The sequence below is a fragment of the Etheostoma cragini genome, chromosome 9 (genome assembly GCF_013103735.1).
Source record: "Etheostoma cragini isolate CJK2018 chromosome 9, CSU_Ecrag_1.0, whole genome shotgun sequence".
Lineage (NCBI taxonomy): Eukaryota > Metazoa > Chordata > Actinopteri > Perciformes > Percidae > Etheostoma > Etheostoma cragini.
In genome coordinates this window covers 12,864,817-12,888,825 of record NC_048415.1, presented here as the reverse complement: position 1 = coordinate 12,888,825, position 24,009 = coordinate 12,864,817, and the positions used below count along the sequence as shown (strand labels likewise).

General features: G+C 40.8%; 1 protein-coding gene across 50 annotated transcripts in view; it reads right to left on the bottom strand.

Moving 5' to 3' along the window:
• adgrl2a (adhesion G protein-coupled receptor L2a) overlaps positions 1–24,009 on the bottom strand; it is an 89,350-nt gene that overhangs the window by 16,104 nt on the left and 49,237 nt on the right. For 26 of the 50 annotated variants that reach the window (XM_034881813.1, XM_034881817.1, XM_034881829.1 and 23 more), the window contains 11 exons: positions 21,794–21,808; positions 19,866–20,666; positions 8,221–8,520; positions 7,398–7,501; positions 6,671–6,856; positions 6,056–6,094; positions 3,864–4,047; positions 3,003–3,125; positions 2,284–2,519; positions 1,486–1,659; positions 378–584 (listed from right to left, as the gene is read on the bottom strand). In XM_034881813.1, coding sequence (XP_034737704.1) covers positions 378–584; positions 1,486–1,659; positions 2,284–2,519; positions 3,003–3,125; positions 3,864–4,047; positions 6,056–6,094; positions 6,671–6,856; positions 7,398–7,501; positions 8,221–8,520; positions 19,866–20,666; positions 21,794–21,808 — 2,369 coding nt within the window. The remainder of the gene's footprint in view (positions 1–377; positions 585–1,485; positions 1,660–2,283; positions 2,520–3,002; positions 3,126–3,863; positions 4,048–6,055; positions 6,095–6,670; positions 6,857–7,397; positions 7,502–8,220; positions 8,521–19,865; positions 20,667–21,793; positions 21,809–24,009) is intronic. The other 24 variants (XM_034881818.1, XM_034881820.1, XM_034881860.1 and 21 more) reach the window with 5 other exon arrangements.

Genomic DNA, 24,009 nt, shown 5'->3' with positions numbered 1-24,009 from the left:
TGTAACGTTAGAGTTAGTAGATCTAATCATGCAGTTCAGCAGTACGCAGGAAAACGATTTGTGGTTCTAGAGAAAATGTAGGTGGAAAAAAAGATAAAGATGTTGTGGACGCAGGCTGAGCCATGGCAACAGTGGCTTTAAGTGAAAGAGGAAAAAAGACCTGTCAAGCAGAAGACATGGTCCCTTAGTAATCTATATTAATGGTGCCGTCTCACTCATGTCATGTCGGGGACAAGCAGAGAAGGTTAGAAACAAACAATGCTTAACGTGTCATCCATTTTACTCAGAAAGGGTCTTTTGTTTTGGAGTTGAAAGGAGATGAAGTGCGAGAGAATGAATCAAAACTAAATCAATGGGATCTTGTCGTTCCAGCTTACCCCGAGTTCCGTCATATCGATACCAATTAGGAATATTAACTCTGCGATGAAGAGATTGATGCACAAGTTCTTGTGGATGGTGTTGCGATCACTCTGCAGGCCCCGGAAGAAGCAGAAGGTGAAGATGCTGATGGCGAGGCAGACAAGGGACACCACGATCCCAACTCGAGTGATAATGGTCAGAATCAGGTCAGGCAAATCTGAAATCTGGAAGACATAAAATATTAACATGGAATTAGTTTGTGAGAAGAAAGAAGCAAACCTGTTTTTCTTTCTCCTTTGCGAGGAATGTTTGAAACATTGTATGTCTAAAATAGCTAATGAAAAGCCCTTAACTTTACGTAAACATTATAGTGATTAAGAACAACTTGGGGAAGTAATATTGGCCAAAACCATTGCCTATATTGTGTTACCCTAAAATAGCAAAATTGCTTATCTACCTGCAATCTCCCTGTGATCTGAATCTTCTACCACTGAGACTGACGAGAGAGGAAAAGCCTTCTACTTCATGTGTACAAAACAGGTTCCTAATACCAAAAAGGGGAACTAAGATATATCTGAGGTGGCCACAAAATGATTAAATAAAATGATGTGCATTTTATTCTGACTTATTTCTAGCAAAGCAGAAAGCACAAGCACAAGCAGACTTTCCTTTATTTTAGGGAATCGCAAGCCAAAAGTGTTGAGAACCACAAAGCTAGAAAATGTTGTTTTCAGGCTTTACATTTTACAAGATTAAGTGTACACTTGTCTATAGGATTCCTGTAGGACCTTTTTTGTAAGGGAAGGGTTTGTGAGGGTTTTGTAGTTTTTAGGAAATGCCTCTAGTTTGCTGAGGTGGAAAATGCAATGTGTGTGTATTACAGAAAAATAAGCCATGAATGAAGACAGCAGTAAAGTGACTGCAATACACTGCAACAACAGTATACACATGTCTTCTCTCTGAACCTCACTGTAATTATTGTAATCTTGTAAGATTGCTATGTAAACATGGAAACAAGGATGTTTGGGGTTTTGGGTTTGCTTATGAAATAGAAAAAAATACTACAGGTGAGTTTAAAGAAAACCTCAGTTAGAGGTGGATATAAAGAAAATGGACATGACATACAGGGATTTCACGGTGCGCCATAAGGATGGCAAAGTTGGTGAGATGGCTGCAGGAGCAGGTGGTGTGTGTTTTATTGGAGTCCAGGAGTTTGCAGCCTTGGGTGGACCAGTACCCCATCATACTCCTCTCAGAGTAATTCCAGAAGGAGCAATTGGAGTTGAAGTAGTGCTCCATCTGCAGATAACAAGAGATATGGGTTAAGTGTCCAAATAATTGACTGCCTGAAATTGAAGTACATGTAGAACACAAAGGCCATTTACCCCCTACTCATACAAAGTATTTTTTTCCGCATGGTTATGGAGGATGATTTTTCACTTTGCAGCTCTTATGAAGCACTTCATATGTTGTATCTCATTTGGCACATGCTTGCCAAATCAACCGAAACAGAGTTGGGTATTTGAGGCCTTAATGACAAAGAAGCATAATTGTTTGACGGCACGTCTTTGGAATTGCACTATTTCTCTGATAAAGAATGGAGTCCCGCATGGCCCTCTGGGAACTCTAGTGACAACTTTAAAAGACGAAAGATAATTGGTGCTCCAGTAATTTCATCCTAGATTGTACGGCTAATCTAGGAGTTAATTTCCCCCACTATAAAAGAAAATGGGTATCATTTATATCCCAATGTTGATTAAAGAATTAGTTTTCATTAAGAATTCACTTAGGTTCTAAAGACTCCTTTAATTTGATGTTCAATGACTTAAATAAACTGCCGACTGACCTAGCCAGACATTTACAATTCAAATCGCAGATCTCTGTCTACTCTGGATGTTCCCTCCTGGTGTGTTTTAATATTACCTGTCCATTCACTCCAGCAGGGAGACTCACATTAATGTGCTTCAGGGTAAAAATCACCGGGTCATTAATGAATACACGACTGGACTCTTTGTTGATTGATGCGGCGATGATATCAGAGTTGACAGCCACCGACACGTTGCGGCCGTAAGCCTCATTGGCCATCTTGATGGTGGCGTTTTCTGCGCTGAGGAATTGGCCCAGATTTTTGTAGAGCACAAAAACCAGCTTAGCAACTCCTGTATAGGGAAAGACGTAGAAAGACATCAGAGGATGAAAGAAATAAAATCAAGCTTCCAGAAACAATTATGATAATGTATGAAGAGAAAAAAAAACTGTGGTGACAAAAAGAGGGCTAAAAATATTTAAACACTCATTCCAATGTAATTCCATTTAAAATGTTCAACAAAAGATCTGCAAGGACGAGTGAAAGATGAGTGAGAGATAGAGAGAGAGAGCCTTGAAAAGCCTCTCATTATTCAAGTTTGGAGTTTTTTTAGATTAACTCCTTTGTTGTGCTCCTACACTAGTAAAGACACTTCACCTTTTCACAGAAACAAAAATGGGAGCTAAAGGCGCACACACACACACACACACACACACACACACACACACACACACACGCACACTCACACTAAATAAGCACTTAATTTATTTTAAAGAAAGCAGAACTATCTTGACAAGTGTCTCTCATTTCTCCTGCTATGTTCAAGAGAGCTTACCATTCCGACTGTTGAGCTTGACAGTGTTGGCCGACAGCTGGATTGAGATACTGCCTTCGCTGGATTGTGGAAATTTAAAATCCTGCACCTGGCCATCGGTGCTGAGTACATACACATCCAGGACTGCCCGGTGTAGAAAGGCAGAGGATTGGTTCAAAGTAAAAAGAGAAAGTACAAGAGAATGAGACATTGGTCATTGCAGACTGTTTAACTGAAACATAAGGGCCTACAAACCATACAGTGGGCAATATTGATCCCAAAGCTTTCTTCCTGACATTTCTACACAAACCGTTGGCACAGACCAAATGACATATCAATGACTCAAACACTACTCTTTGTCACAATGGGCTGCACAATAAAAAACGTCAGTTACAAAGGAATCATTTAATCCCTGTGAGACTCTTACTAATATGAATAAAACCACACTGCAGAGTAAACAGAACAACTAAGGAGAAGCCTTCCTTATATGGTCTAAGAGCAGAAGAAAATGAGGCTGTGAATAAACAATGTACTTTTTCTGACTCCACAGCAGGCTAATGTTCACATTAATGTATAGAGTTACAAGGTCTAGACGCATACATTTATAAACTAAGCGTGCGCAATCAGAGAATCCAGTCTATTTAATTGTCTGATATTCATCACTTTGTCAGTAAGCGACTCGTTAAACCTAATATGCGTTGTTTTTCTTTTCCCCCAAGGTTTAAACGCTTATTATGAAAACAAAGTCCTTTTTTATGTGGCGGCCCTGTTTTCCTATCGCAGAGTAACTCTCACAATGAATTGAAAGTAATCAAATTAACTGAGCTCACATCAATCGAGAACTCTTGTCATTTGCTCACCACATAGTCTTGTTTTACTTACTTATGTTGTCTGCGGGAACTTTGACAATGGCAGGTTCCATGAGGTTGTCGGCCAGGACAAAGGCCCCTTCCTCCAAAGTATCCAGTAACATGGTGGCTGCGTGTGTTTGCTCCGTGCTGTTCATGTCTTGCCAGGACTTCAAGGCCTCTGGTCGCAGAAGGTTATCTACCGTGTCCACAATGGCCTGTGCCGAAGCAGACACACAGACACACAGACACACAGACACGGACACACACACACACACACACACACACACACACAAAAGATACTTGAGTAACTCAGTAAAAAAAATAATTTGTTTGCAAGCAGTGACATGCGGACACTAAAATGCATGAAATGCTGTGTTGAGGCATCACATCTGTGAGGATTAAAAATAAAAATGATGGGGGGGGGGGGGGGATAATTTAGTTATGGTTGCATATATGACAAGATCGATTAATTACAGAAATTTACAGAATAAGAAAGACATTGCTTTTGCAATTGTATTGTGAAGGATAAACTGCATAGGGTGAGAAGAACAGGAGCATCACTTGGAGATGGTGCGGATTCAGTTTCTTTGTCAAGGACGCCGCATCAGGGCAGACACTTCACACAGGGTGAGTGCATTGAGCCTATCAGGTCTGTCCGATAGCAGGATATTAAGAGTTGGCCTGATTAAAGTCAAAGTAACAAAAGCTGTCAAAGTCAAATTGCAAAGCATGTCGCATGTAAAAACTTTATTTTTCTTTAACTTTTGACCTGCAGTCAGCTTGTCCTCTATTGAAAATATTTTACTGTACCATAAGTCATGCAGTCACCCTGCAAAAAGCACTTAGTATTAATAAAGAATAAAATAGCTATGATGCGTTAAACAGTGTAATAAAATTGAATCCTTATATATTTTCTAGCTTCAGTTTCTGCCACCTGAACAGCTCAGGATAGACAGCAGATAAATGGGGCGTGGGATGCAGACAACGCCAAGTTTTCTTCAGGAAATTATCAAATCAATGTGTCTAATCAGGTAATCAATGCTGGCGACATGGTGGGAAGGTTGGGGGGCAGTTATAGTGATGTTGCGTCAAGTGTGGCAGATCTCAGATACTGCTGACTCAACGGGCTCCGTCCCAAATCCTCTTATGCTGTCATTAGTCGACTAAATGTTGTGATTTACAATGAGACAAAACCTCTAACAAGGTTGCTTCCTTCAACATCTACATGTTGTGACATTAAAAAAACAAATGATGCATTTTTGGGGAAGTGGAGTAACTACATACAAGTATTTTTTTCTCTCTTTTCTCCCTTTCTTGTTACGAGCGCACGACCGTTGACTGGCTAATTAGCTCGATCAATTTTAATACCCTCCCGAAGGAGAGATCTGGATTGCGGGGGGTGACTTTGGTGGCAGGTGGAGGACACTGATCCCCCTAATGGTTGAGGGATATATGTGGCCAAAATACATTGATGTATGACCCCCAACCTGATAGCACTCAAAGAAAAGGAAAGAAATGGTTTGACCTGGCTAACCCTGTTAACCAGATAGAGCTGAAGATTTGCTCTTTTAATTTATGAAACAAATGACTTCTATGACCTAAAACCTGTGTCCTTGTGAAACAAGAGCTACAGTTTTTACTTTGCATGCGATGAAAGGTCGGGTGATGGTCCTTGAAAAAGATTTAAATTAATCACAAGTGACCTTTGTTTGATCCAATATTCAGTAGGGTTTTATATGTTGAATGCAGCGCTCGTATAAAAAGCAAAAAAATGTCACAAAGCAGAAAATCCTTTTAGCAAATGAATAATGAGAGGGATGTAAGAGCAGGATTCTTTGTTTGTGTTGTGTTATGCATCCAGACGTGCAATCTTGAGTAAACACTTAGAAAACATACAACAGGGAAAAACAGGATGAAAAACAAAATACACCATTGCTATCACTGCATAAAGGGGGGGAAACAAAACACAGAGACACATCCATGTAAAGAAGCCACCTCAGTAATTGGAGATGACTTCTCTTTGACTTTAGAAAGCACTTTTGGAACGATTGTGTCTGTGTGTAAGGCAATTACTCAAAAAGCAGAAAGCACAGGGAGGAGGGAGTACATGACAGTGCAGAGGTTACATGCTGCTGAACTTGGGCTGGGGCATATACAGTTGTAGCACAGGGATAGAGGAGGGGACGGCAGCAAGCAGAGTGGACAGAGCCATTGCTCCAGTACCTTCATGTATGCCCTGCATGTCCTTTCTCGTTTTTGAAGCTTTTTTATTAGAAAAGAAAAAGAACAGATAAAAAATAGAGACACGTAATTTGCACAAGTTCATAAGCTAAGCAACCAAAGGCTTTGTAGCAACAAGGCCCTGACTGAGTGGTCAATATACAAAGTAACTACTGAAAGACTGATCCATCCATTCCCTAATACGTGCCATTGACCTTCTCAATGTGTAATAATTCTTCAGCTCACATTTATGACATGCTGTATTTTTCCTGAACCTGCCAAAGCCTCCTGACACATCATAGAAGTAGCACGCTTGGCAGAGACACATTTTGGCCAATACCATAAATGTACAAACACTGAAATGAATAGAGATCTCTGGTACATGCCAGCTTTCCTCCACTTCAAAAGACAGAGAAGGAAAGGCAGACTGCGTGTGACAAATAAATCACAACTACTGTACATATCCTTGCATTATTTTGGGAAACACTAAAATCCCTTCTGCATTTGTCATTATTAACATGTCAGTGAAAAGTGATGCGACAAGAGAGAAATGGTGAAAAAATGCTTCCAGTGTGTATGTTAATTATATGGTGCGTGATACAGGATTTTTTGGGTTACCTTATTGAAGCTTCGTCCTGCAGAATCCTTCTCGCTGGGTCTGAGCTCCTGCAGCTGAGCATCGAGGATGTCCACCAGCTGCTCCATCAGGCGCACCGAGGAGCTGACATCCCCTGCAAAGATGGGGCCTTTGGTGTGCTTGGCTAACTCATTGGCCAAGTTAGCTGCATTTTCACCGCTGCGGATCTGCAGGGGGAAAGAGAGTGAATAATGTTCACAAGAATGCAAGAAAACAGACTTGGAGGGTTTCTTTACAGCCCGTTTTTTGACATCTAATCACACTTTAATGAGTCCTTGAAATGCCAGTTATGAAAAGATTTTCTTCATGTGGGAGAAGTTGCCATGGTGGCAGTTTTTTGTCACACAGTAACAAATGCTTTCTTTGACTAATATAAACAGCTTACACCTGTCCTATCTCTGTCTGTGCTTTGTGCTATACCTTATTTGTGCTGATTTGTCCATTAAAATTTCCCCTTACATTTTTATTTTTTGACTGATGCACCCGCAATTTTATCAGTCTTCAACTTTTTTTAAAGAAAACACATATCAAAGTTCTCATTACCAGACCTCTTTCATAGCTGACAAATGCAACTTTCCGGCTAATTTCACCCAGCTTTGTAGCCACTTTTGTAACAAGGATGTTTCCATTATTTTGTCTACCTTCTCTATGTTTTTAAAAAACACATTCCATTTAGAAGGAAAACAGTGAGGCAGAGCTCATACAAACCTTTTGGGCTACTTGGTTGACCCAGTGGGAGGTACAGTTGCTGAGATCAGGGCCCTTCGGGTGCCAGGCCCCAGTGGATAGGACACATAAATAAGAAGCTGTGCCTGACAGGGAAAACAAGAACAGAATAATCAGGATTAATCAAGTCAAATCAAATGTATTTTCCCCAGTAAGTCCTTTTCAGGGCAACAAAGGACAAGGGCACAGATACAATAAGGAAACTAAACACAAACAAGACATTTACAAAAATGGAAATTCATTCAAATATAAAGCCAGGGAATGTCTACTTGTGTGTACACACAGACATATCAGCCATGAAAGATGTTCAGTTTTTGTTATGCTGTCAAAGAAAAAAATTAAACTGAAATAGTTGGATACGGTAAACTCCAAACATATAAAGTAGCCAATTTTGCAAATTATTTTTGAAAATATTTCCAACAGCTGGCTCCTGTTTGTGATACAAAGTGGCAACATTTTCTTCCCTGTCCTAATTATCCCTGCGCCTGATGAACTCTGAGTGCTAACACAATTTCACACACAATCAAATGAGGGATGCACGTCTCGGTGCAAGCTGTAGGAGAAACAGCTGAGCCGGATCCTCTGCAACCCAGCCATTATAATCATGCTTCAAACTGGAATGACACAGCTAAAACGCCATTTTCAACTGCCTTCACTGATTCTCTGAACACCTACTTCAACTGATGCTCTTTAGAGATTATTATCAGACATGTCTAACATGGTCTGAGATGTTCCCTTAGAATGCTTTAGGTCGTGTTGAAAGCAGCAAGCACATGGCCCTGAGGTGAGAGGGAGTCCTGTTTACCTCGTGTTCCCTTGGGACAAGGGCGCTCCACGAGCATGCCCCTCTGGGTCTGAGGCCACGTTATGTCTCTGTTCTCTGTGGCCGCGCAGAAGCGCTCGAGTAAAGGGAAGGACTCAAGGGGCGGAGGGGAAGTAGTCTGTGGAATCACAGGAGGCGGCTTGGGTGTTCCCCTGCTGCCCTCCTTGAGCCCTGTTGTGGTGGTAGTGTTGGCCACACCCCAGTGCACCGTGGTGGTTGTTGTGGTGGTGGTTGTCGTTTTCTGAGGCTGAGGGTACGTGGTGACTTCTGACAGTGGTGGAGCTGTGAAGAGACAGAGGGTACAGAGGCATTATGTTTAGGTGGACCACTGATATGTGATGGTGTGCAGCCCAGTGAGGAAACCATTATCACCTTCATGATTTATAGAGTGTGATTCTCACTAGTGCACATATTTGTTATCAGTCTTTATGAAAACATGAATCCGTGCTGTGGATTCAAATATAGAAATACAAACCAAATGGTAGTTTGACCTGCGGTTGCAGTGTGAGGTCAGCTAATAAGTGTTGCATCCCTAGGGAGCAAAATGTCGACTATAGTATTTTGTATTTTGCGAAGAATACTTTGTCAGGTGTTCAAACCTTGACGTCCGGTGTGCAGATGCCCTCACGTACCACTAAAACATAACGGTGTCCCCTGTAACTAACATTCCTAAAATAAATTGTTCAATAATGTCATGCTTATACATCCAAGTGTCCTGTTGTGTGAATTGCTGCTAAGTGCTTTGTGCAACTAGCGTGTTGCATTCCCGTTGACTAAGGCTTATCCAAGGCACTCAGTCTGCAATGAACAAGACAATAATTATAGTAACATCCTCCTGCCCGGCAATCATTCTTGCCTTGGAGACTTTGTGGCATGGCTGATTAAATTTCACTAGAGTAACACAAAACCTGTATATATAGCCATGGTGCCTGAGCATTCATTTTGCAGTCGTTTCTTGGTACAACTCATACTCTGATAAAGCAGGTGTGCAGTAACTCATGCAACGCCTCGGGCAAAAACAATATGTTTCAGTCCCGGGAAGGCAGAAAATAGTGCACTCCTTACATTTAACATGAGCCACTAAGGAAAAACTATGAAGACATTGTTCATGCGATACACCCGAGAAATGTAGGTAGCACGGTAATTACATTTCATAAAAGTCTGACATAAAAGTCGAATCGTTGAAATGTTGATAAACACTAACTATTTGATATAAATCTGCCCCAGATCTACAAGTACAAAAAGAAAACATAAACCCCCACTGAAGAAAGTACTTGTTGGTTGAATTTTAAAGGAGCTCTGATTGGAATGCTATGTGCATACTGAATCTAATCGCATTTGAGTACTTTGATTTCCTCCATTAGGCTGCCTGTAGAGCATGCAGAGAATGTGAAGAGGTGCTGTTACACTGCTTGAGCTGAGTCGTACTCAGTAGTAAACTGGTACTGAGAGACATCCGAGACCGAGCAACAGAGAATGAAAGAGAGTAGGGAGTCAGAGGCAGGACAGGGGAAATAGAAAGAGGGGGGATAATGATGGCAGAAAATAGACGTCCAAATAGAAGACGATGACAGGAAGATTCAGAAACAATTGGGCTAAACTGGAGAAGTAAAAGAAAGTTTCTGTCTTCCAGTGGATTGAGGGAGAGATGTCAGCAACACCTCCATAACTATGGCCTCCATTGGATAATGGAGGCAAACACACACCAAAGCACACACACACACACACCACCCCTACTATCACCATAGGCCCCATGGTGTAGATGAGAGGCTTCAGTACAGTTGAAGGGAAATCACCTTTGAGGCTGGCTGCTACCTGTGGTGAATTAGGTTCTATTGACCAGAGGAGATGACTCTGTGCTCCCTGCTGTTGGGGGCTTTAGAACTACACACACAAACACAGACGCACACACACACACACACGCACACACACACACAACTGGCTGTTTTGACACTGAGCTAAAGGCAGATCTGGCTGGCTAGCTTCACTTCAGCCTCCTCTTCTCTTCCCTTGTCCCTCCTTCCCTACCTCTATCCTTTTACACAACACTGAAATTCACGGCTACACGGCCTGTCACAGTGTTTGAGAGACAACCTGTGCTTAGTGTCCTTTCAGCACTAGCATTTAGCTGGAGAAATGACTGTCTCTATTCTGCATCAATACCCTTTTATTGCTATAGCCCTTGTTTTTATATGACTCACTGAGAAGTCTCACAGAGGTGAGAGTAATAGCCACCATGAAAAAAAATGTTTTGCATTTTTTCAGTTAAGTTTAGACACTTCAGCATGTAATGTTGCAGCTTGGTCTAAATATAATGAATATGTGTTGACATAGTGTGTAAATAATTATCATTGTGTCTTTTTAAACATCTGGGTCTGGGTTGCTTGGCAAACTTCCAGAAGATTTGAAAACAAAGAAAAGAAAAGCTTGAGGGCCATTTATACGTTTCTTACTTCCAAAGTATGAAAGATTATAAAGATAAGATTCCAGTCTCCGTGGATGGGGAGTTTAGAATGCAGACAGAAATAAACTGAAAATGAATTGCTGCTCGACAGCATGATTTAAGATAAAAGGCTCGCAACTACAGCCAATAAATCAAAGAGGCATCTGCTGTAATCCAAGCACATTCCTTTAGCATGTCAACTAACAACTGTATCTTGGCTACACCCTTTACTTAAGTCATTGCTCGCTGGGATGTTGAGCGCCATGCTCTAGTTACAACATTTAAAATTAAATCTCTTTGAAGTTTTCTTTATTTATTTTGTTATGTTATAGCTACCTGCTATCAGCAGTGAAACTGTGGGGATAATTAATGTGGTTAATATAGAACTAATGTGTTTGGCTTTCCTAAAGCGTACCATTGGAGAGTGATTGCTCCATAGCGAACTGGATAGGTTTGGCTTTGGGAAAGTGGTGTGGGCTGGATTTGCTGAGCTGTACAATACAGAAAAGCTGTGCTGGCATTACTTAAAAAAAAAAAAAGTCATAGAATACAGCAATATTTTAAAGAGCTTCATTAACAAGAAATATTATGAAAATGACACAAGTAAAAGGGCTAAAATAATCCTGTTGGGAGGTTTCATTTCACGTCTTTGATGCATACTAATCCTCTTTCCTGTGTGAAAAAGAGTAATGTGAATGTAGGCTATATTCCCAGGGAAATCCGTGCATAAACAATGCAGCCTCTCTGACCACTGCTGTTCCTGTGTACATAGCGTGTCAGCTCGTAATCCTACCAGAGACACAATAAGCTTATTACCTTTATGCCATAGCTTGATTTAATTTGATCCAATGAAAGCTGGGAGGAATTAACCCATAGGTATTAAAATGAACACTCCTCTCAGGAAGTCACTTCTTCACATAGTTGTCTAAGTGGATAAGTTTTTAAGCAGCCACTGCGAGGGATGGGTATTGATATGTTGGTAGTGCTGCAGCAGCCTTTTTCAAACCTTTTGTGTTTATAGCATAGACCAAATATTTCTGTTTTGCACTGTGGCAATACACTAGTCTGGTCCTACCACACTCTTGTACATTTCTGGAGAATACCCTAGAATATACCGCAAACCCAGAAGTAGTACTGAAGGAAAAGGAAAATTAAGTGGAAGTACATAGGAAGGCGGGGCCAGGCTAGCAACACGCACCTGACACCACTGAATACCTTCCCTGTGCAATATTCCTTTGATTATGAGAAGCAACTCCCACACTTGGGTAATATAGCAAAACCAGGACAGGATCCCTGATTATTATGTCTCTGCTGCGCTCAGCCCAAGGGGAACCTTCAATTAGCTGTCACAAAGTGTGAGCGCGTGGAGTGATATTCTCCAAAGTACAGCCGATAGTTGGGGCAGACTTATTCATAACCTCTTTGTGTGATTTGTCGCCCACACATTGTTGCTCTTGAATGTATCTCAGTGGCTCTGTTATCACCGCTGGGGTTATAGGTCTGGGATTGATGATAGACAATGAGACAGGAATCCAGAAGAGGAAAAGGCAAGGGGAGCACGGCATGCCAAGTGTTGTTAGAGCAAATGCATACACGTAAGCACTCAGGAACACACACACACACACACACACACACACACACACACACACACAAAATGAGACTTTACCAGACCTCCATAGTCACGCCGTCGTGACAAATGAAAACCGACAGCGTGTGTGTCTTTTTTATTATGCTTAATGGCTTCACTTTCAGTAGGCAACGCATGGTTGTTCATCAGGGTAATGTTTCATAGACATTAGCAGGTGCTGTTTATCTTGCGGGGGTTGGGGAAAAAGGGTAAAGGAACAAACATTTAGCATGTGTTTCAGATAATTTGCGACATAAAAAAGTTAAAAGAATTATTAGATCGCACACTTATCTCATAACGATGTAAAATGAGGCTGCTTAGGAGATTCACCTCTTTGTTCCCATTTAGTAGACCTGCTCCTTGCTAAGGTAAAACGAATTTTGTCTCTTATACACTGTGAAATGTGGCTCCTGGGTAGTAATCACCTCCTAATGGAAGAGAAATCGCAAAAGTTAACAAGTCTGTCAAATATCCAACAATTCAGTCTGTTTCTGCCATCAGAAGGGGGCCACACTCAGGGGTCCAAGAGAATCTAGTGGATGGAAAATAAATGAATAACCCATCAGCTTCTAATTTGGTTGGCACAAAGTGTAGAATAATTGAAAGAAGGTGTTGAACTGTGAAAAAACTAAGTGTAAATTATTTCCTGTTCTAATGCAGCTGCTGAAATATCTCATTTTTAAACATGCATTTTACGCATTTCACTCTGGATGCAGCCTTGCTTCTGAGTTCATATGGAAATGGAGCTGTTCTTGAGTATGAAATAGTGTGATTATTTATTATACGTGTGTGATGCATTTTGATATCTACCAATAATAACAATAATACACAAAGGAAATTGGATTACACGTCTTTCACTCTGCGCTGCATTTGTAGCCGTGGAGGGGAAGATGGCGTATGATTGGTTGTGTATCAGCAGTAAATGTGAAGAAAGCTGAGTGAAAATTCGTATAATTTCCCATGAGTCATGTCTTTGTGAGAATGTGTACAGTATATGTCCATGTCTTAGGGAACGAAACGTAATAGCTGGATTACGTTATTTACTGCTGTCTCCAATATTTCTCTTTCCCACAATACAAACGCATTGGCTCATTTGGACAAAGGCATTCAGGCAGAGTGCACAGACACAGACACAGACACAGACACACACACACACACACACACACACACAGACACGCTTATAAACATATGTACCCATTCATATACACCCTCACACACAGAATGACACCAAAGTATAGAGAACAGACACAGCAGCTGCTAGACTACAGCCTGCTTTTTTTCCTCCTTGCAGCTTTCTCTCTACTGTACGTGCCTCAAATTTCAACCATTAACTCTAAGTGTGCCAAGCAGACTGATATTTAATGCCATGCGCACAGGAGGATGTCGGTTTCAGAGATTTTCGTACACACACACACACACACACAGCTGTGTCAGGCAAAAAGCATGCCTACCCACATATACACCGATCAGAGAAACACACAGACACAATAATCAGGCCTGTGTGAAATAAATCTCCTCAAAGGCGTGTGTCAGGGAGTGATGGGGGACCATTGTGATGTCTGAGTAATAATTCTTTTAATACGCCTTTCACGTCAGACTGTAATCAAACAAGAGACTGTGGGTCCCCTTGGCTATAGGGCTCAGTGTAACCATAATCACCCCCCACCCCTTTCTCTTTTATGTAAAACAACTCTTTGTGACATTTTAAATCATAACCCTGGGTTTGCTGTTGCCCACATACTTCCACGCTGTCAGGAAAGACCATTTGGCCGTGTTGTGTGCAGTAGTTTTCACATCAGCGCTAAGTCATTTCAGTAGAAGTAGGGAAAAGCAGCTTGGGAATATGAGAAAACATTATCTTGAGGTGTTAAAATGAGGTTAAATGTTCCTCCTTCTCTGGCAACAACTGGTCCTTGTGTCTAACAAGGAGCAGCAGCGATCGTGATCATATTTCAGAAGAAAAACAGGTGACCTCCTGACCTCATGTGCTGTATGGCCTGTACTGCCACCAGACACTGGGTGGTTAGGTATAATCCCACAATGTAATATCAGAGACGTTGTGAACAAGACTGTAAATCCCTGTCGCGGGATTTCCCCCCAGTTAAATTCACCCTCATATCGTAACCAAGAATGAGACCAGTGGGTCACGATGTAGATGAAATAATGTCACAGTGTCTCATAAAATGGTGGTTACATGGAAGGAATACAGAATGGAAACTGGCATATACAGATATCGTAATCCGGCAGTAAAGAAGGAAGCCTTTCGCTAAAGATACACTCCCCAAAAGTGCCCTAACATCCCAGAAATTCTCCCAGCTTACACAGTTCTAAACATTATCAGTAAAATGGACATCATTCTGGGATTTAGGCACGCCTTTAGGTGCTATAAAAACATAAAGGTCTTGTTGAATTAACACATCACTGCTACTAATACACATACTTAAAGCTACATGTCACGTTAGGGTTTTTTTGCACACATACTGGGCTGTTTTCTGCAGATTGTTGTGTTCCGTGAGGTGTTTGATTTGGCCTGGTCCTGACTGGCCAGGTTTGTATAGTCAGTCAACACCAGTGTGATCCCAACAACGGCCAACAGGAGTCAACAAGAATGAACGTGAGAAAGAACCAGAGAGAAGTAACATCAACTTTCACTTAAATGTGTAGTTTAGTAGTAGAATCTGGATCCATTATAAATGTGTGCCATCACAACTAAAATATGCTTAATGCAAAATGTTTAAATGGAATAATGTCTCTTAAATCTAAACACGGTTATAAACTGTTTCCCCAGTGAACACATATTTCCGAATGACAAAACTGGGTAAAGCCTGATCTTGATGGCTGTCTTCCTCCTGTTTACTGTACAGTTTCCCAGAAGGCACAGCTAAGGATTTACTCAAATCCTGTCATTAAGTGTGCACTGCTCTCGTTGGGCATGATTTGAACAGTCCTTGATTTTAGGAGAGAAGACAAACAGACGCATGTACTGTATGTGCAGACTGGAATGCACACAAATGCAAATATCCAGATGTTAGGCACAGTTCATGGATGATAATGGTGGAGGACAACTACAAAAAGTCTACAGGCAAAGGAAGAGTAAAAGACAAAATACAAGAGAGAGAGAGGGAGAGAGAGGGCAAGACAGACAAGCAAGCAGCAAGACTGAACGCAATAGAGAGATAATGAAAGAGAGAGAGACAATATGATTGGAGGCAGACAGGGAAAAAACAAGAATATGACAGGAGGACAGAAAAACAAAACAAAAAGGGTGATTTTCCACATCAATACAGTCTGCTTTCACACCTCTGTGTCCACTTGGACAGCTGACAAATTGGCCGTTTTTAACACATCTTGATCCCTACTACTACACCACTGGTGAACATATAGGAGGACAGAGTCTCTGCTGCTTTACCACAGCAGCTCAGATGGCTGTGAAACCTTGATGTTGAAGTTTAAAATATCCTACCTCTCCTCCTCTTTCTGGGTTTCCTGCTTTCTCTCTAAATGCTGCCATGCACAAGTTGACCTCTATGTAAGCACTGCAGAAGACAAGAATGAATCATAGTGGTGCTTATTAGGGACCTGTATATTCATCAGACTATAAGAGGTAGGCTCTCTGGGGTGACTGCTAATGCATATGACTCACAAGCATCTGTAACAGCTGAGCATTTTTGCATTGCAAAGCACTTTCATAACACACAAACTATAGGGCATTGTTTTGACCACATGCAGAGTTTTGTAAGCTAATTGGCATGTCGCGTCAGTGAGCCCTACCTTATAATTTCAAACAAATTGGGTCATTCTCTTCCTTACGATCCCCACTTGCAAATTTATAATTTGAGGGTGCAGCAAAGATTGAAATTGTATGCAAATGTATTGACATTTCAACAATTAAAAAGGAGGTCTAGATTTGGTATGGGTGTTAACTGTAGCGCCGGGGGCTTTTATATGGAAGTGATTCAGAATTTAATTTTGCGACAGGGGATAAATAAAAGGTTTCCGAGGATCACCCCTGTCCCATTGTGGCAGTGAAAAGAGTCTGTTTGTGCTTACTTCTGGTAAGAAAAAGATTTTGATGTGCTTACTCAGTGGTTTGAGGCCAAATACAAAAGCTTGGCATAAATAAACAGTCCATAGAAATTGGTGCAAAATGAATTTTCTCTCGGAATACCTCATTTAAATCAATTTAATCATCTCACTTACAAGGTGCGACAAAGGAATATGTCTTTTTATGAGCTTATATATGCAAAAAGGAGAACAGGCATTGAGTCATGGTTAAATGAGTGGATTATGGCTCAGCTGGTCAAAGCCAAAAGTGGGACTTACTGACCCATTTAATGTCCACTTTCATTGGAGCCGCATGTTGGATGTGACCCCATCCACTCCCCCATAATCCTACAAGAGATGATCTTGCCTTGACACAAGCAACGTTATTGGACTTGACAGGAACCCAACTGTCTGCCACACAGGGCCCCAACATCACTTTGATGTGATTGCAATTCCTTCGTCATGTGTCAGACTTGTTTGCGCACTTGAGAAATTTGGGTGGGGGACAGGACGGGACAGTGGACAGTCACATTCAAATTCTCTCTTGAAGGAGATAAACTGTGGTTAAACAAAAAAACAGTCAAACTTATAAAACAGCTACAGCATCTACATTAATAATTTGCGATGCTCTGTTCTACAAACGACGCCTTCAGCATGTGCTTTCATACTTGCAATTATTTGAGCAAAGCTGAAATGATTTTCTTTCGCCAAGTGCTGCTCAAAACACGTACCTTCAACTTTTAACAGTACAAAAGCATTCTGATGGCTTGTTTCAGTGCCCAGTGAGGCATTGAAACAAGCATCAAGATATCACAGAGAGGGCATTTAGTGACAGCCAGAAAAAAGTGCCATCATTTATGTGTCAACATCAGCCATGTGGGAGGACAAGTTTATTGACATCTTGATGATCACCCTGGACCATTCTGCCTTGCACTTATCAACTGGAACTCAACATACATTAGTCAGCACCGCAGCAGGGCCAAGCTTATGGCTCATTTGTCAAGAAGAAAGAACGGAGTCCTTGTTTGCGGTAAAATAAAGATGCGTGAATAAGGAAGCCCAGAGGAGTGTGTATGGTTCTAAACATTGCACACAAACACAAAAAACGGAATGTAGACTTATATCAGGGTGGATCCTGTTCAAGCCTCTGATTTCTCCATCAGTAATCAGTATCTATTCAGCAAATGAATAAATCAATTGAGCATGCAGCATGTCTATACACAGTTTATTCCAAGAATCCATAACAGTGAAGCTGAAAATAAAGGCTGTTGTGGAAGCTGTTGCTCGACTGCTTAAAAATCGATTCAATGTATATAAACATATGATGACATGTAAAGACATGCTCCAATTTGTTTTGATCAGATAGTAGAAGGGGTCAGCTGTGGCAAAAGTATTCATTTTCATTACTGAGGCAGAAGTATGTATACTAGGGTTTAAAAGACTTCTGTAGGGTTAGGGTTGGCTTTTTACTCAAGTGAAAGTTTAAAAGTACTGGTTTTAAAACTACTTGAAGTATAAAAGTAAAAGTAATGTAAGGAAAAAAAATTATATCAATATGCTTTTTTCAAATTAGGCAACAAGTTTTGGAAACAAATAGCTTGTGGTACTTGGGTGCACAGAGCTTGCAGCCCATTTGAAAGGAGTTGTTTTTGCATCCAACCATTCAAAAAATTCTTCCAGGTACAGCCAGGGATGTAGAAGGGTTGGCTGGTCTACCTGCCAGGAGGCTACCAACCTCCTCGCTGGTGCTCGGTTGGGACATTTCGCTAGAGTTCTCTTGAGTCTCTGCCACATTCATCTTTGTACTATGCTACATACGTCTGCTATTTCCTTGCTGGAGTGTGACGTGATTTGTGTCATGTGCAGGTACGATGGACTTAGTACAATCCAAAAGAGTGTCAGAAGGGCATGTGTTTATACTTCTCATCCAACCACAATCAAATTCACTCTATCCAGATGGCATGATTTACCGGGACAGATTTCTTTTTTTTTTAAGATGACAAAAAAGCCAAACTGAAATAGGAGTAACAAGACTTTTTTTAGATGTAAGCAGTAGAAAGTACAGATAATTGCGTTAAAATGTAAGGAGTATTAGTAAAAAGCTTGCTGTAAAATACTTACTCCAGTAAAGTATAGATACCTAAAATTTCTACTTAAGTAAGGTAACAAAGTATTTCTACTTTGTTACTTGACAACTCTGGAAGGTGTGATATCATGGCCACTTTTATAGCAGCTGTCTGTAAATGCAAGTCACTGCTTAGAACCAGTTCATTTGAATTCTCTCTGTGCACCATTATGTTTTGGGCATGACTAAATTTAGGAAGCACCTTTTGGCTGTAGCATATGCCTCAATTGCTCTGAATGTACTTGTGATATGCAAATATTTAATTAAAAAATGGTATCTGTCTTATTAGCAGTGGAGAAACTTCAAACATGTTATTCAGAGTTGGAAAAATAAAAAAATAAAACATTTTTTTATCTTATTCCGCATGATTGTTGCAGTATTCTACTCAATCCCCCTCTCTGCATATTAATTTTGCTTTCCAACCTGGACTACTTTCTTTGTTACAGTGAGGTTTGCCTTGGTATAACTAGATTGGTACTGTTCCACTGGCTGAACCCAATTTAGCAGTCTCACGTCATGTCCTATCAATACAAAAGTGGACGAGCAAAGACATTAATAAATATTGAGCTCTTGGATAATCTGTGGAAAAGTTGCTTGACCTCGGTGGCTCATCACTGACTGCGTTGAGCATTACGTGGATTTAGGACTCTGGGTGTGCAGGGGATTAGGATAATTACTGTTATTATATTCTCAGGGTAAGGACTAATGCATGCCTAGGCTAGCTTCCCCTCAGCTCTTGACAGCTAAATTAAAAACATACGCTACTGATGTGACCCTGGGTGATTGATCCTTCTCCCTGGTGTCTACCATCTCTTTCTTTCTTAGACAGAACCTTGAATCCTCACCTTCTGTAGGCAGGGTGGGAAGTACTTTTTTTAAAGGCCAATGGAGATTTGGAGTTTCAGCATCACTTGGGGAATGATCTAACCTTGCCCCAGGCAAGACTTTGCACCTGTCCGGGCATGTATGTTTCCAGGGGTGAAAGTATATCTCTCTCCCTGTCATACTCTCTCTAAAAAAAGGGTTATGCTAGCAGAGGTCCCTAGAGCCTTAGCACTAGGGACTCAGGGAACGCCCGGATGGTAAACCTCCCCAAATCCCCTCGATATTGATCCCTTATGATAAGGTAACTGGCTTTGAGGTGTTGTTTACCACAGAACCCCCCCCCCCCCGAGAAGCCTTCCTACACTCCAAAGCTTCCGTAACATATCTAGCACATATTAGGTTCTAAATTAAAAATCAGTCAACTGTGACACTTGATACATGGATTGGGAATACCAAAGGAATATCAAAGTGTGTGTGTGTGTTGGTGTGTGTGTGTGTGTGTACGAACATCTCTGAAACAGACATCCTCCTGTGTGCATGGCACGGGGGGAGGGGGTTCTTACCATGTGCTGGATCAGGTGGGCCAAACTCCAGGTTGTACCTCAGGATGTAAAAATTATTCCATACATAGAGCTGGTTATCTCGCGGATTGTATTCCACAGCTGCAATGTACTGGTACTGGTTGGGAAAGTGGATATCAACGTATTCCCCACGGTTCTGTTTAGTATTGTAAATGTAATCGATCAGGCTCTTGCTGACCTCACTTTCATTGTCTTCATAGGTGGAACGGACCACATAGAGTACTCCACAAACCATGAAGGCATTGGAGGCTGAGCGCTTATCATAGGTGGTGTCCCAGGTAGCCTCAAATCGGAGCGTGTAGGGGTTTAACTGGCTTATTACGATCATGCCGTTGTTTTGCTCGGTGGCGTAGATGACCCACAGCCCATTCTCGTCTACTGCCAGATCAATGTCTGTTTTACCACCCCACTTGTAGGGCGACGTGTCGTGGTAGTTGGCATTATTGATGATCGCCTCACCACTTTTGATTCGAGTCCGTAGGTCAAACTTCACAATGTTGCGGGTACGCTCCTTGTTGAAAAACACGGCCCCGTCGTAGACCACAAATCCGGTCCCATCCACCCGGTGGGGCAGCTTGTAGGTGATGGTTTGCCGGGCATTTTGGAAGTCATCCAGGGAGGAATACTCAATGAGAGTGTCTGTCCTATAAGGAGTCCAAGGCATGAAGTAGATTTTGTCACCAGCTTGCAGTGGGTCTTTGCACCAGGCACCAGCTTGTTGCTCCGCTTCAAATAGAAAGGAAGGATCACCGACAGCTTTCAGAGTCCCAGGACAAAGAAAAACTAGTAATGGGAGAAAAGTAGAATAAGAAACAGACACGGGTTAACATGTGAAAAATAAAACGATAAAAACTATATGTTCTATCCATAGACTCTCTAACGTCTTCATATTTGTTTTACAGGATGTCCACAAGGAGTGGAGACAGACACACATTAAAGAGTGGCCAAAACACAACTAACAGCTATAGCCAATATTCACAAGCAGTATAAGGATTTTGGTTTTGTGCATAGAAAGAAAAAAAGAAACAGGAAAGTTATTAAGCATAATGTTTAAATTTATAAAGTTGTCTGAAACAAAAAGGAGCTTGGCCACACAGACATTTACTGTTGGGATTAGAACACAAATGAGGGGAAATAGAACAGAAACAAAACTTAACGAAACAATTGGTCCTGTAAACAAAAAAAATGCAGCCAACTAAAGACACTTGGCAACAGACGGGAGAGGTTATGAGAGAGTAGGAGTCAGCACAGTGTGCACAATTTTTTGTGAGTACTTAGAAGTATCTCACTTACACAACCTATTCTACGGTATATTCCTGAGAGGCTTGTCATTACGAAGTGGTGCAAATGTCACAACCATTAAAATTTAAAAAACTTTTTTATTAAGGGTCTCTTGAGGTGTTTTGGTTGGTGCTCTGAAGCATATAAGGCATAAGGATCAACAGAGAAAAGAGCAGCAAGTGGTCAGGTGAGAATAATGGCAAGAAGAGTGAGAGAGGGGAGGGGGGAGTGCTCAGAGATAAAAGGAACAGTAGTAAGCAATAGCTTTAAAAAAGGGCCAAGAAACACGGTTACCATGGCATGCTATGGAAAAGGTTTCGGAAGCCAGGCAATATGAGATTCTGCTGAGTAGCAAAAGCACCCAGGAAGACTGAGGAGAGGAAGCCCCTATTGACTGCAGCCAATATGCCCCCATTTACATCTTTTGGCTGCTTGTGTGCAGTTTTTTTTGCACACAAGCACTCTCCTTGTTGCACTACACTGGCCGTTAACAATATAGTTAGGGGGTGGGGGATTCGTGAAGATAACGTCTGCAATAAGTTTGAAGGGGCCACCATGGAAAAATAGGTAGTTTACAACCAGATGCCACAAAACAAGGAGCTAGGGTTGGGATCGTGTCTGTTATTTACCTTTTTGCTCCACTTCTATTTTAAGCGTTGGAAGAGAGAATGAAAGGGGTGCAAGGGGAAAAAAAGAGATTAATATGAATTAACTGTCATTGCTATGAGTACATATGCAGAAACACATTATGAGACACTGACAAAGATGGGTAGACCTATTCAGAGAAAACAGGAAAGTTGTGAGTAAAGTGACATGCAGCCGTCAAGGTCCCATCTCAGAGAAGGGGTTGGATTAGAACAGCAAAAATGACCAATCGTCACAATTGGTATATGGCATAGTGGTGGATGGATTTTATCTTTGACAAACTGACAACTGCCTGTGAGTATGTGCTATTGCAAACGGCATTACTAATGATAGTCAGTAAAAAAAACATTAAAAAAACTTAGATTTTTTTGTGTAAATTTTGAGATTCACATTAAAAATAATGACATATTGAGATCCCCCTTTAGTTGCAAAACAGAGTTTCACCAAGTCAAATTTAAGACATTTTGAAAGCGAATGTATGTAGTATGGTTAAACTTCCCCATAGCGGAAGAATACATTTATGTCTGAGGTACAATCCAAAAGACACTTGCTCCAAAAACACAAAAGCTGATTGGCTGCAATAGAACTTGCATGTTGGTCTTATTTGTAGTCATAATACAGCAGAATTATATTTGGACAAGCGAAAGAAAGAACTACAACATCACGGAATTTAAAAAGACCTAGAACACAATACTTCAGCGAATTTAAGACTTTTTAAGGCCTACAGTTTAGATTTTGAAATTTTAGACTTTTTAAGACTTTTGAAGACCCAGAGGAAACCCTGTAAAATAAGTTAATAAGATCATTTTCTGAGAATCAAAACCATCCTGTGGATACTATACAGAAAAGTGTCATAAATGGCATCTATTAATTGATTTATGTTTATTATAACTACACTTATCATGAATTTGTTTTTGTAGCTGCGTTCTGTTTTAATCCACCCACCACTATAAAACCAAACCCAATTCCGCGAAAAACAAAAAGTGTCTTATTTTTTACAGAAAGTTAAATACAGAGCAGAAGATAACCCTTTGCTATAACTTTAAAATATATGTAGATTTGAATACAATTAAGATGCAATTTTACCATTCTGGACAATGTTACACCTAACTTATACCTCAATAACAAATCTGCGAGACACTTTAATCTTACTTTACCACTTTTACAATTATTAAGCCATATTTACACAGAAAACAAACGTACTGCGGCTTTATCAAGAAAGCAGGTAATCAGTGTAAATCACTAAGTTTACATGAATTCTTTAGAAAATACATTTCTCAGTCTAAAGCCTAGGTCAGACTACAAGACTGTTCAAGTCATGCATTCCAACTGGGACAGATAAACCGTTTGCTGTTCAATTGGCAGGTATTTGGCCAAATGTGAGGGGACAAAGAAGGGTATCGAAGAAAAGAAAAATACAGTCATTCAAAGTTTCTCTTACTATGTGTCCAGGAAAAGTGTTCAACTGCTGCTTATTCTATGGTACTGAAGCTACAGTTTATATTTAACAGAAAAATGTAGTTCATTTGATTCCCTGTTATGAAACTTTAATTTCTATTAAGTTTAACTGATTCAGGCTGATTCCTTTAAAATATGATATATCATTTCCAATGTATTCTTTCAACAACATAGCAACTGTTTACTAATGGAGAGGTTAATCTCCCAAGTACAGACTGCATGCGTCAGTTCTTTTGCCCTTGATCTACACTTCTATTGGTTTTTGTCTTTCTCAGATTTCAGTCTCAGATGGCTTCACAACACAAAGGCTGAAATACACAGAGGGCCTGAGGATCAATGTTGAAAGACTAAATGAACTCATTTTGGGCCCGTTTGCACTGTGGGATAATGTATAGCAATCATAAACTATGTTCTCCTTGATTCCTGCAACCATCCAGCTCCAATTAGAGCAGGTTCAAATTACAGTTTGAATATGCTATAATTGTTGAGCCTGATCCAGGCGGCAGTGGCAAAAGAAAACAGTGGAAACTAGAGAATCAGAAAAATCCGTCAATAAAGGCATGCCATTCTGCAGAAGAAATTCTATTGTGTTGAAGCGGGTACGAAGCAAACAAATTAACAACATTTAAGTTCTCAGAAGCCGCCTCAGCCACAGAAAAACAGAGTAGGTAAGAAGAGGACAGAGAGAGAGAGAGAGAGAGAGTGAGAGAGAGAGAGAAAGAGAGAGAGAGAGAGAGAGAGA